Here is a 13,173-nt window from a genome sequence, read left to right on the forward strand (position 1 = left end):
GTGATATATATAGACAGTGACAGACAGAGAGAGAGAGAGAGAGAGAGAGAGAGAGAGGGGGGTGGGGGTGGGGGTGGGGGAGAGAAGTGGGGGGGGGGGAGGAATTACATCATTTTCCTGCATTGTACTCTGATTTCTCTCATTTGATATGAGAGCTGCTACTGAACAGTTTTGATTCTTTGTTGCCACTGACAACATATGTTGAGAATTTTTCAATAAATTCTGATTTATTAAAAAAAAAAAAAAAAAAAAAAGAAAGTAAGTTGACCAGTCACATTAAACAAAGGGTCACTACTTTCTATAATTCACATGTAAAAAAGAATACTCCAAAACAAGATTTTTATCGTTGCTTAACATATTATTTGTTGTAAGACCATTAAAGACATGACATTATTACAAGTTACATATATTATATTAAAAATTATTCATTTCTGGTAAAATAACAAGACATAACCCACACATGGTCAAAATTTATCCAGCTATTATTTTCATGTAAACATATCCTGTACTATGGAGAACAATTTATCAAAATAATTCTAAAGATTTACAAAATTTACTGTCATTTACATTTCTCTGAAAGAAGTAAATAGCACACACTGCATTTCTCCACACAATGGCAGCATATTCTAAGTTGTTATGGAGCAGTAACATGAAAAGGATGCTGCCAATGTGTTTCAGTTACGTTGATGTTGGTTTTATCAGTAGGAAGAGCTTCTTGAAGTAACCCAGTACCTCCCCTTGCAGTTCTTAGATGTGATGATGTTATGTTAGCTGAGTGTCCAATGTGTGAGATAGTGTGCAATTCTGCTCCACCACAATGGACTTCCGTGAATGTGGCTGGGCATTGCAACCCCTAATTAAAAATTATGAAGAGAAAGCCAGTGTGCCACACACTGTCAGAAGTGTCAGAGGAGACAGGAAGACAGTCTGTAAAAGCTCCTAGTTATTTGTTATGTCCATTGTCTCTTCATCCAGCTAAATATTTCATGTTGTGGAGTGCCTGTACTGAAACACAAACTGCTTGAAGGGGACAATGTGTTCTGCTTGCACATGCAGCAATAGTTTCTGCGGGTATAATTTGTCAGATGGTCAATAGCCCACTGGCAACTGCAGATTTTTGTCTTTCTATACCTCCAGATAGTGACTAGTGCAGAGGATGTTACTGAAGGCAGCTACAGTGTAGTGGGGCACAATTGAAGGCAGTTGCTTTAGGTTTTGATTGGTATCAAGGTAGCAAAGCTGTTATTCTATCTCCTCTGGATTCTTCAGATTGATCACAAAGTGGCGTCCTATACAACCAGAATATGTGTCATCATGAAGACACCTGCTATAGTGCTGGAATTTGACTTGCTCATAAACTTACTTCCAACTTGAAGTGGAAGTATCTTCTGATGGCAGTGAAGAAGAGCTTCCATCAACTGTCAGGCCATGATGTCCTCTAGTCAGGGCATGGAGATTTTGGTAGCCTACTCCTGTGATTGCCAACAATGGCTTTAATTTCTCATTTCAGATAATATAGTAACTACTTAATTGCTGGGTTTTAAGTTGGCTGCCAGTTGCAGTAAATTTCATGTGTTCTGCTGTTGATGCCATCAACAGATATAACCACCATTTATAGCCCCATGGACCCTAGTAGACCAAAACGAATTGAAAAATAAATAAATAAGAAGACACAACAAACTGTGACAGAGATTGCTATAGCCAGTTTCTTCTCAGATATTTTTGCCCTTTTCCTATCAATTTGCATGTTCCATCATTGATAATTTGGATCTATATAATATTAGTAAACTCATTTTCCCTACAATTTCCAATTTTATAAACACAATAAGATACACCATTACTGAAACAATGAATCATTTAATGACAATATCTCAGCTATTGTCCTTGTACACCATCTGAGAGATTTAGGTTCATTACATAATAGAATGTTTTGAATATGAGGGAACTATGTAATGTTTTAATAGCATTTTCTGCACTGTTGTCAAAGTTTCCTGGGGTATAATTTTATGACTTGTCAGTTTACTTTTCTGTATAGTAGCCGCATTTCACTCTGTTGGTGCTCACTGGATTCTACAACTCATTGTATCATTAAAAAATGCCTGAATTGAGAAAAGTAAATGAGCACTGTGGCAAGTGTAAGGGCATTGCTCTAAAATGACATGCAGTTCTGTCAGATCTAAATAATTCTTATACTTATAATAAATTAGTGTATGAAAATCTCCTATGTTCATTTGGACTGTTCCATCTAACATCCGCAACACTATATTTGTGTGCATTATACTAGTAGCACAATACATGCATTTGTTCATCTAAATAAACTTGGAAAAAATGTTATAGTAACAAAAATTTTAAATGTAGTAAATAAAATCTCAGATGTGCAGTGTGATAATACAGGAGTCATACCTCTCAAGGACAAGAAGTGTGTGTTACCTGGAGACTCAAATGGGAAATCTGCTGTCAGTGAAGCTACAACCCTCCAAGACAAATGTGAGATTTTATTAATGCAAGTGTACACCCCAAATGGGCCAAACACCAGCAATAAGTGAAACACCAGCAACACCACCATTAGAAGCTGTAGCAGCAACAGCAGCAGCAGCAACAACAACAGTAGCAGTAGCAGAACCAAACAACAACTGGAGCAACAGTACAGCACAGCTTAAGGAGGAGCCAAAGGCAAAATACAAATTTGAAAAATCAGCCTGCCAACTCACAGATAAGTCACAGTAACATCTTATTTCTAAACTCACAGGTAAAACAGAAAAGTATGAACTTGGTTCTTTTTCATCAAAATGTGCAGTCACTAACTAGTAAAGTAAGTGAAATACAAATCCTCTTAGAAAACTAATTAAAAATACCTCCTTATTGTGTCTCACAGGACACTGGCTTGATGAGGACAAGTTACATATTGTGTTCCTACCTAACTTTGTGCTAGGTGGTTATATCTGTAGAAAAATTCTTAAACATGGTGGCAGTTGTGTATTCGTAAGAAATAATATAAACTTTGTAAATATAAAAATTTACTGTTGATGTAATGAAGGAAAAAGATGTAGAGCTGTCAGGAGTTGAGATAGTGGACACTAAACTAGCCATTATTTGTTTATACAGAGCTCCAACTGGTGACATAAATACTTTCCTAAAAAGTTTGGAATATTTACTTAACAGGCTAACACAAAGAAACATAAGAGTTATTCTATGTGGCGATTTTAATATTGACTTTGCAAAGGCCACCAAAGAAAAGAATGAATCACTGAATATCTTGCAAACATTTAACATGAAATCTACTATATAAACAGTAACTCATGTCACAAAGACTTCATCTACCACCATTGATCAGATGTTTGTAAATGTAGAAATGAACCATAAAATAGAAACACTAAACACGGGCTTTGGGACCACACAGCTCAAAAACTCTCTTTGAGAACAGAAAATGAGCTGCAGCTACCTCCAGTAGAAAACACAGTAATGAAAATATAAATCACTTTCTCCATTACCTGAGGAAAGGAAACTAGTAAGAGATTTGTAACTGCTAACACAGATGGAAAATATAGTAACTTTATCAGTAATTTTTCCTACTAATTTGAATTGTGCTTTCCTCCAACACAGAGGAAAATATACACAAGGAAAACAAAAAAGAATGGATCACTTCTGGGATTCTAGTATCCTCAAACAAAAACAGATTACAACACAGATTGTCCAAAATATTGTGTAACCAGAATTTGACACTTATTACAAAACCTGTAAAAAGATCTCCAAAAAATGTTGCTAAACAATCAAAGATAATGGCAAATGACGTATACATAAAAAAAATCCACGAATAGGATGAAAGCCATATGGAATATAGTAAGGAAGGAAACTGCAGCAGAACAGACAGATTTCCATAATATTAACTGTGTAATGGAGAAGTCGGCTGTGATAACTAAACCTACAAAAATTGCAAATAAATATAATTCCTACTTTACAGGGATAGATGAACATCCTATAAATCAAAATTTACAGTGTACTCTCAAAAATCATTCCAGATATACTTTGTTGTTGTTGTTGTGGTCTTCAGTCCTGAGACTGGTTTGATGCAGCTCTCCATGCTACTCTATCCTGTGCAAGCTTCTTCATCTCCCAGTACCTACTGCAACCTACATACTTCTGAATCTGCTTAGTGTATTGATCTCTTGGTCTCCCTCTACGATTTTTACCCTCCACGCTGCCCTCCAATGCTAAATTTGTGATCCCTTGATGCCTCAAAACATGTCCTACCAACCGATCCCTTCTTCTAGTCAAGTTGTGCCACAAACTTCTCTTCTCACCAACCCTATTCAATACCTCCTCATTAGTTACGTGACCTACCCACCTTATCTTCAGCATTCTTCTGTAGCACCACATTTCGAAAGCTTCTATTCTCTTCTTGTCCAAACTGGTTATCGTCCATGTTTCACTTCCATACATGGCTACACTCCATACAAATACTTTCAGAAACGACTTCCTGACACTTAAATCTATACTCGATATTAACAAATTTCTCTTCTTCAGAAACGATTTCCTTGCCATTGCCAGTCTACATTTTATATCCTCTCTACTTCGACCATCATCAGTTATTTTACTCCCTAAATAGCAAAACTACACTCCTGGAAATGGAAAAAAGAACACATTGACACCGGTGTGTCAGACCCACCATACTTGCTCCGGACACTGCGAGAGGGCTGTACAAGCAATGATCACACGCACGGCACAGCGGACACAGCAGGAACCGCGGTGTTGGCCGTTGAATGGCGCTAGCTGCGCAGCATTTGTGCACCGCCGCCGTCAGTGTCAGCCAGTTTGCTGTGGCATACAGAGCTCCATCGCAGTCTTTAACACTGGTAGCATGCCGCGACAGCGTGGATGTGAACCGTATGTGCAGTTGACGGACTTTGAGCGAGGGCATATAGTGGGCATGCGGGAGGCCGGGTGGACGTACCGCCAAATTGCTCAACATGTGGGGCGTGAGGTCTCCACAGTACATCGATGTTGTCGCCAGTGGTCGGCGGAAGGTGCACGTGCCCGTCGACCTGGGACCGGACCGCAGCGACGCACGGATGCACGCCAAGACCGTAGGATCCTACGCAGTGCCGTAGGGGACCGCACCGCCACTTCCCAGCAAATTAGGGACACTGTTGCTCCTGGGGTATCGGCGAGGACCATTCGCAACCGTCTCCATGAAGCTGGGCTACGGTCCCGCACACCGTTAGGCCGTCTTCCGCTCACGCCCCAACATCGTGCAGCCCGCCTCCAGTGGTGTCGCGACAGGCGTGAATGGAGGGACGAATGGAGACGTGTCGTCTTCAGCGATGAGAGTCGCTTCTGCCTTGGTGCCAATGATGGTCATATGCGTGTTTGGCGCCATGCAGGTGAGCGCCACAATCAGGACTGCATACGACCGAGGCACACAGGGCCAACACCCGGCATCATGGTGTGGGGAGCGATCTCCTACACTGGCCGTACACCACTGGTGATCGTCGAGGGGACACTGAATAGTGCACGGTACATCCAAACCGTCATCGAACCCATCGTTCTACCATTCCTAGACCGGCAAGGGAACTTGCTGTTCCAACAGGACAATGCACGTCCGCATGTATCCCGTGCCACCCAACGTGCTCTAGAAGGTGTAAGTCAACTACCCTGGCCAGCAAGATCTCCGGATCTGTCCCCCATTGAGCATGTTTGGGACTGGATGAAGCGTCGTCTCACGCGGTCTGCACGTCCAGCACGAACGCTGGTCCAACTGAGGCGCCAGCTGGAAATGGCATGGCAAGCCGTTCCACAGGACTACATCCAGCATCTCTACGATCGTCTCCATGGGAGAATAGCAGCCTGCATTGCTGCGAAAGGTGGATATACACTGTACTAGTGCCGACATTGTGCTTGCTCTGTTGCCTGTGTCTATGTGCCTGTGGTTCTGTCAGTGTGATCATGTGATGTATCTGACCCCAGGAATGTGTCAATAAAGTTTCCCCTTCCTGGGACAATGAATTCACGGTGTTCTTATTTCAATTTCCAGGAGTGTATTTTCTGTACCCAACCAATGAAAAGGAAATATTTGCTATAATCAAAGAGCTGAAGACCAAATTCTCTGTTGGTATTGACAATTTCCCCGACTACGTCTTGAAGAAATGTGCTCCCCTCATAGTCAGGCCACTTGTCAACATCTGTAACTGTTCTCTATCAGAAGGGGTGACCCAGAAAAATTTAAGACAGCAAAAGTAAAACCTCTGTTCAAGTAAGGGATAAAAACAGAAGTATCAAACTACAGGCCTATTTCACTACTATCGGAGTTTTCCAAAATAATTGAAAAACTCTATTGTAAAAGACTAATCAGTTTCAAAGAAAAAGTAATTACTTCTCAAATATGCAACATGGATTCCAAAAATCTGAATATACTGAGACTGTTATTTTTGCATTCCTAAATGAAGCCTTAAATGCAATAGACAGCAAAGAGCATATCTCAGCCATATTTCTAGACCTCTCTAACCCCATCAATCACAACATCTTGCTTAAGAAACCTGAATCTGTAGGTATTAGGGGCCCAGCCTGTGAGTGGATCAAATAATATCTCCAAAACAGAGAGCAAGTAGTTGAGCTTGCTATCTGAGAAAGGAACAAGATAAAGTCCTACTGCTCAGAAAAGCAGAGCATTAAGCACGGTGTACCAAATGACTTGGAACCGACCAGTCCACATCACAATTACATAAGATTCACAGATGACACAAATGTGATAATAAAAGAAGAGACCAGAGAAAAATTACTGCATGAGATTAAAAAGTGTACCTCCCATATTACAGGCTGGCTTTTTATAAACAATTTAATAATAAATGTAGAAAAAACAGTTACAGTGCACTTACACACAGTGCAAAATAAATGCCCACTAACATGAGACATAGAGTTGTTTACCAGAGCTCTTGAAAATGTAAGCTCTACAAACTTTCTTGGAATATGGATCCCAGAAGATCTAAGATGTATCCAACATGCAAAATACATTACAAATAAATTGAATACCATTTGTTATACTATCAAAATTCTTTCTGGTTGCACATCAAAACAGACACTGAAAAATGTATAATTCACTCAGGCAGACTCTCTGCTGTGATAGGGCATAATCTTTTGGGGAAATGTACCACCAGCAAAAGTTGTTTTATATGTCAACAGAGAATTGTAAGAACCAAAGAAAATGCTTCCACAAGAAGCTCATGCAAGCCCTTATTTAAGAAACTTTACATCCTTCCACTACCACCCCTATATATCTTACAAGTAATAGTATTTCTTAGGGAAATCTTAGAAACTAGCAACAGGCTTGTATTGACTAACCAGAGTATCCATCTGTATAACACAAGGAGAAAATAGGATACACATGCTCAACATGCATACACAATACTAAAACAGAATGGAGCATTGCAAACAGGAAACAGACTGTATAGTAAGCTACCTAATAACATTAAAACAATAAAAAGACACTTCAAAATTTAAAACTGCTGTCCATAAGTATTTATTTCTGAAGTGTTGTCATAGTATAGATGAATATCCTGAAACATAAAAATTTGTTCTGTCCATGTTCTGTACCTTGTGTGTAAACCTGAACACCTTAATACAGAAGTGTGTCACCTTTACTGTTTTACTTTAGTAATGGATTTTTAAATGTATATGGTTCTTTTGAATTTCCATGTTATTTACTTATATGTTTCTTTCCCTTAATAAAGTGAACTTATTTAGAAATAGTGTGCAATTCTGAATTTTCACAACATATCCACCTATACCCTTTCTGTTTCTTGGCACACATGTATTATATGAACATTTGTATCATTATAAAACCACTGTCAAAATCATTTTATCCATGTGTCTCCATTTTTTACTTGTCCTGTATCATCATGTGCTTCTCTGCACACATTGTATGACCTACAGGATAAACAAAATTACAATTACATTTCTATTAGAAGTTAACTATAGCAATGTGGTAATCATAAAACTGTTACAAGTTGACAACAATGTAGTAAAGATAGAACTTTTTCTTTATCATATGCTGTATAGCAAAATCTAAATCATGATATGGACCAAACTTTGTGGTAGTTTAAATTTTAATTCTAGATTTACACTCAAACACAGATTATTATTTTTAGGGATGGTGCTCTTCAGTCGAGCCACTTGAGTTTGCCTCACAAGCCATCTCAAATATTCTGTCTATAACTATCTCTTGAAATTGGCTAAACTGAATGAACAGTATGCAAAAAAGGCAGTGATGTGGTTTTGAGTCATGGTCTGGGAAAGTTCTTATCTGCAACTTATATCTAAATTAAATTTACTATGCTAATAAGTACAAGACAGCTTCCATAAATTATCAATGTATCCTGTGAATGTAGGTTTTACCTCAGCTTGTGGCCAGCTCAGATCAAAACTGGATTGTGAGCTGTCATCTGATGTTATTTCCAGCCCCAAGACAGCAGTTTCCTCAGGAGTGGGTGGTCGATAGCGAAGAACAATTACTGATGCACTCACAATGGTGTAGGCCAGCAGTGTACCAATGGACATGAATTCAACAAGTTTCTTTAAGTCGAATACTGCAGCAATGAGTCCAGTGCATATACCTGATATGGCTAAATTAATTATGGGAACCTGAAACAGAGAGACTTGTTTTTTTTTTGTGTGTGTGTAACTACACTCCTGGAAATTGAAATAAGAACACCGTGAATTCATTGTCCCAGGAAGGGGAAACTTTATTGACACATTCCTGGGGTCAGATACATCACATGATCACACTGACAGAACCACAGGCACATAGACACAGGCAACAGAGCATGCACAATGTCGGCACTAGTACAGTGTATATCCACCTTTCGCAGCAATGCAGGCTGCTATTCTCCCATGGAGACGATCATAGAGATGCTGGATGTAGTCCTGTGGAACGGCTTGCCATGCCATTTCCACCTGGCGCCTCAGTTGGACCAGCGTTCGTGCTGGACGTGCAGACCGCGTGAGACGACGCTTCATCCAGTCCCAAACATGCTCAATGGGGGACAGATCCGGAGATCTTGCTGGCCAGGGTAGTTGACTTACACCTTCTAGAGCACGTTGGGTGGCACGGGATACATGCGGACGTGCATTGTCCTGTTGGAACAGCAAGTTCCCTTGCCGGTCTAGGAATGGTAGAACGATGGGTTTGATGACGGTTTGGATGTACCGTGCACTATTCAATGTCCCCTCGACGATCACCAGTGGTGTACGGCCAGTGTAGGGGATCGCTCCCCACACCATGATGCCGGGTGTTGGCCCTGTGTGCCTCGGTCGTATGCAGTCCTGATTGTGGCGCTCACCTGCACGGCGCCAAACACGCATACGACCATCATTGGCACCAAGGCAGAAGCGACTCTCATCGCTGAAGACGACACGTCTCCATTCGTCCCTCCATTCACGCCTGTCGCGACACCACTGGAGGCGGGCTGCACGATGTTGGGGCGTGAGCGGAAGACGGCCTAACGGTGTGCGGGACCGTAGCCCAGCTTCATGGAGACGGTTGCGAATGGTCCTCGCCGATACCCCAGGAGCAACAGTGTCCCTAATTTGCTGGGAAGTGGCGGTGCGGTCCCCTACGGCACTGCGTAGGATCCTACGGTCTTGGCGTGCATCCGTGCGTCGCTGCGGTCCGGTCCCAGGTCGACGGGCACGTGCACCTTCCGCCGACCACTGGCAACAACATCGATGTACTGCCCCACGTGTTGAGCAATTCGGCGGTACGTCCACCCGGCCTCCCGCATGCCCACTATACGCCCTCGCTCAAAGTCCGTCAACTGCACATACGGTTCACGTCCACGCTGTCGCGGCATGCTACCAGTGTTAAAGACTGCGATGGAGCTCCGTATGCCACGGCAAACTGGCTGACACTGACGGCGGCGGTGCACAAATGCTGTGCAGCTAGCGCCATTCAACGGCCAACACCACGGTTCCTGGTGTGTCCGCTGTGCCGTGCGTGTGATCATTGCTTGTACAGCCCTCTCGCAGTGTCCGGAGCAAGTATGGTGGGTCTGACACACCGGTGTCAATGTGTTCTTTTTTCCATTTCCAGGAGTGTATAATCTCTTGCTGGCTAGTATAAATTAAAGAAAATCATAACAACAGAAATGAATAGGCATAAAACAAATGAATTAATGTGAACATTGAATATATTGTTACCACCATTAGTGTAGTTTATAATTATCTCATAGCATACAACCCAATGGTGTTAGAACTCATCATGTCACCTATTCATAGTAGACAGTACATGTTTGAGAACAGGTGTCAATACTGTGTAAGTGAGGGGAAAGAACTGGACTATCCAAGTTGGTCAAATCATGTTGACTTATTGTTTACTGGTCAAATTGTGATGCAGAGCCATTGACAGTTTGGAGGTGGTCACAGTTGAGAACAAATGGGCAGGTCGTTAAATGTTCATTTTTACAGATAGCGCAGCAGTCAAGTCACAGGCTCAACTGCACATGCACTGTCTCTATGTGAGCATAAGGTGGTAGCTATCAGTCAGATATTCATGTTTCAAGTGGACATTGTACATAAACACTGGTAAATGACAGAGTGACAGAGTGGCAGAAAGGACAACGGTGTTTGGATGTACTTGTGGCCATGAAGTTGCTGGTTTTGCTTGTGTTTCATGATGGACTGTTCAAAATGTCTATAAGCAGTCGTGTAACACATGTGGCACCAAAACACAATGTCAGAATTGTGATTGGGAAAAGATCATGAGTGAGAGGGACTGGGGAAGCAGTTCACAGCTGGTGAATCACAATTGCTTCCAAACCTGACAGGAATTGCTGCAGGCAGTGAATGAAAGTCCCTTTCAACCTATCAGCAAGAGAACATTGTGACAGGAACTGCATGCAATGAACATTTCAAGTCAGTCATCTCACATGAGGCCATAGCTGACACAGGCTCATAAAGATGATAATGGGGAAGTTCACTGGGGTAAAAGAATATGCGACTGATTTTCTGAACACATCTCCACTCTATTACATCTTGACTGGTCTGCAAAATGATATGACTTGAATCTCATAGAAAATCTGTGGGACATGTTGGAACAGCAGGTAAAATTTTGAAATCAGCACCTCCACAATTTGATCGAATTATGGAACCAAATCCTGAGGGGCTTGATCTGTATGTGACATACCTGCACAATCTTGTGGACTCAATTACTAGACAAATGAAGGTGGTTATCAAGTCCAGGGGCAGAACTAAATGTTATTAAATGATGCTTGTAATGATGTCTCTAGGGGTGACTAATTTTTTTGTCTGGTGATCTTATTAGGGCTATGAGGCACACCTATGACTATGGGGCATGACTGTGACCAGCATTTGCTCTCATATATTGAAAGTAAGAAGGCAAAAACTTCATATCAAATTCATTCATTCACTTTATTTTGCAGATGCCTCCGGGAAGGAGAACTATCAGAGATGTGGTAAAAGTCAAGGTATACTTTAACAAAAGACAAGCAAATCATAGACATTTAATCTATATACTGTAATAGTAGAAAACTGTTTCTGTACTGCTTAATGCTGTTCTCCATCTACATGTATATTCTGGAAACAACCATGAGGTGCACGGCAGAGGGCACGTCCCATTGTACCAGTTATAAGGGTTTCTTCCTGTTCCATATGCATATGGAGTGCGGGAAGAATGATTGTTTGAATGGCGCTGTGTATGCATCAATTATTCCAATCTTATCCTCCAGATCCCTGTATAAGTAATACATAGGGGGTTGTAGTATATCCCTAGAGAAATCATTTAAAGCCAGTTCTTGAAATTTTGTTAATAGACTTTCTCAGGATAGTTTATGCCTGTCTTCAAGAGCCTAACAGTTCAGTTTCCTTCAGTATCTCTGCGACACTCTCCAACAGATTAAACTGACCTATGACCATTTGTGCTGCCCATCTCTGTATATGTTCAATATCCCCTGTTGGTCCTATCTGGTACAGGTCCCACACACTTGAGCAATGTTCTAGGATGGATCACATGAGTGATTTGTCAGCAACCACTTTTGTGGACTGATTACATGCCCCCAGTATTCTGCCAATAAGCTGACATCTACCACCTGCTTTACCCAAGACTGAAACGATGTGAGCATTCCATTTTATATCCCTACAAAGTGTTACACCCAGATATTTGCATGAATTGGGCAATTCCAACAGTGGCTCATTGATATTATAGTCAGAGGATACTAAGTTTTTGTTTTGTTTTGTGTAGTGCAAAATTTTTTTCATTTCTGAACATTTGGAGCAAGTTCCCACTCTCTGCACCATGTTGATATCTTATCAAGATCTGACTGAATATTTATGCAGCTTCTTTCAGATAGTACTTCATTATAGATAACTGAACCCTTTGCCCACACATTGCTCGGCAAACCGTTGCTCTCCTGCAACAGTTTCAGTGGAACATAATCACCCACCCACCCTATAGTCCTGACTTGGCGCCCAGTGACTGTCACCTGTTCCCTAGGTTAAAAGAACGTTTGGGCGGAAACAATTCAGCTCCAACGACGAGATGAAAGAAGAGGTTCATAACTTTCTAAACAGCATGGCGGCGAGCTGGTATGACATGGGCATACAAAAACTGCCACAACGTCTAAAAAAGTGCATCAACAGAAATGGTGATTATGTCAAAAAATAGTTCAATGTTCAAGCTGTAAACTGATGTAAACCATTGTAGAAATAAACAGGTCAGTTTGGATTCCGTAGAAATATTGGAACACGTGAGGCAATACTGACCCTACGACTTATCTTAGAAGCTAGATTAAGGAAAGGCAAACCTACATTCCTAGCATTTGTAGACTTAGAGAAAGCTTTTGACAACGTTGACTGGAATACTCTCTTCCAAATTCTGTAGGTGGCAGGGGTAAAATACAGGGAGCGAAAGGCTATTTACAATTTGTACAGAAAGCAGATGGCAGTTATAAGAGTAGAGGGACATGAAAGGGAAGCAGTAGTTGGGAAGGGAGTGAGACAGGGTTGTAGCCTCTCCCCGATCCTATTCGATCTGTACATTGAGCAAGCAGGAAAGGAAACAAAAGAAATGTTCGGAGTAGGTATTAAAATCCATGGAGAAGAAATAAAAACTTTGAGGTTCACCGATGACATTGTAGTTCTGTCAGAGACAGCAAACGACTTGGAAGA

At 41.3% G+C, this 13,173-nt stretch overlaps 1 protein-coding gene across 2 annotated transcripts in view; it reads right to left on the reverse strand.

Annotated features, from left to right (window-relative positions):
- The window catches only part of LOC126251487 (cationic amino acid transporter 4), a 217,610-nt gene that overhangs the window by 29,352 nt on the left and 175,085 nt on the right, over positions 1–13,173 (reverse strand). For both annotated transcript variants that reach the window (XM_049951942.1, XM_049951943.1), the window contains one exon: positions 8,389–8,634. In XM_049951942.1, coding sequence (XP_049807899.1) covers positions 8,389–8,634 — 246 coding nt within the window. The remainder of the gene's footprint in view (positions 1–8,388; positions 8,635–13,173) is intronic.

Source organism: Schistocerca nitens, chromosome 4 (assembly GCF_023898315.1).
Source record: "Schistocerca nitens isolate TAMUIC-IGC-003100 chromosome 4, iqSchNite1.1, whole genome shotgun sequence".
In the NCBI taxonomy this organism is placed as follows: Eukaryota; Metazoa; Arthropoda; class Insecta; order Orthoptera; family Acrididae; genus Schistocerca; species Schistocerca nitens.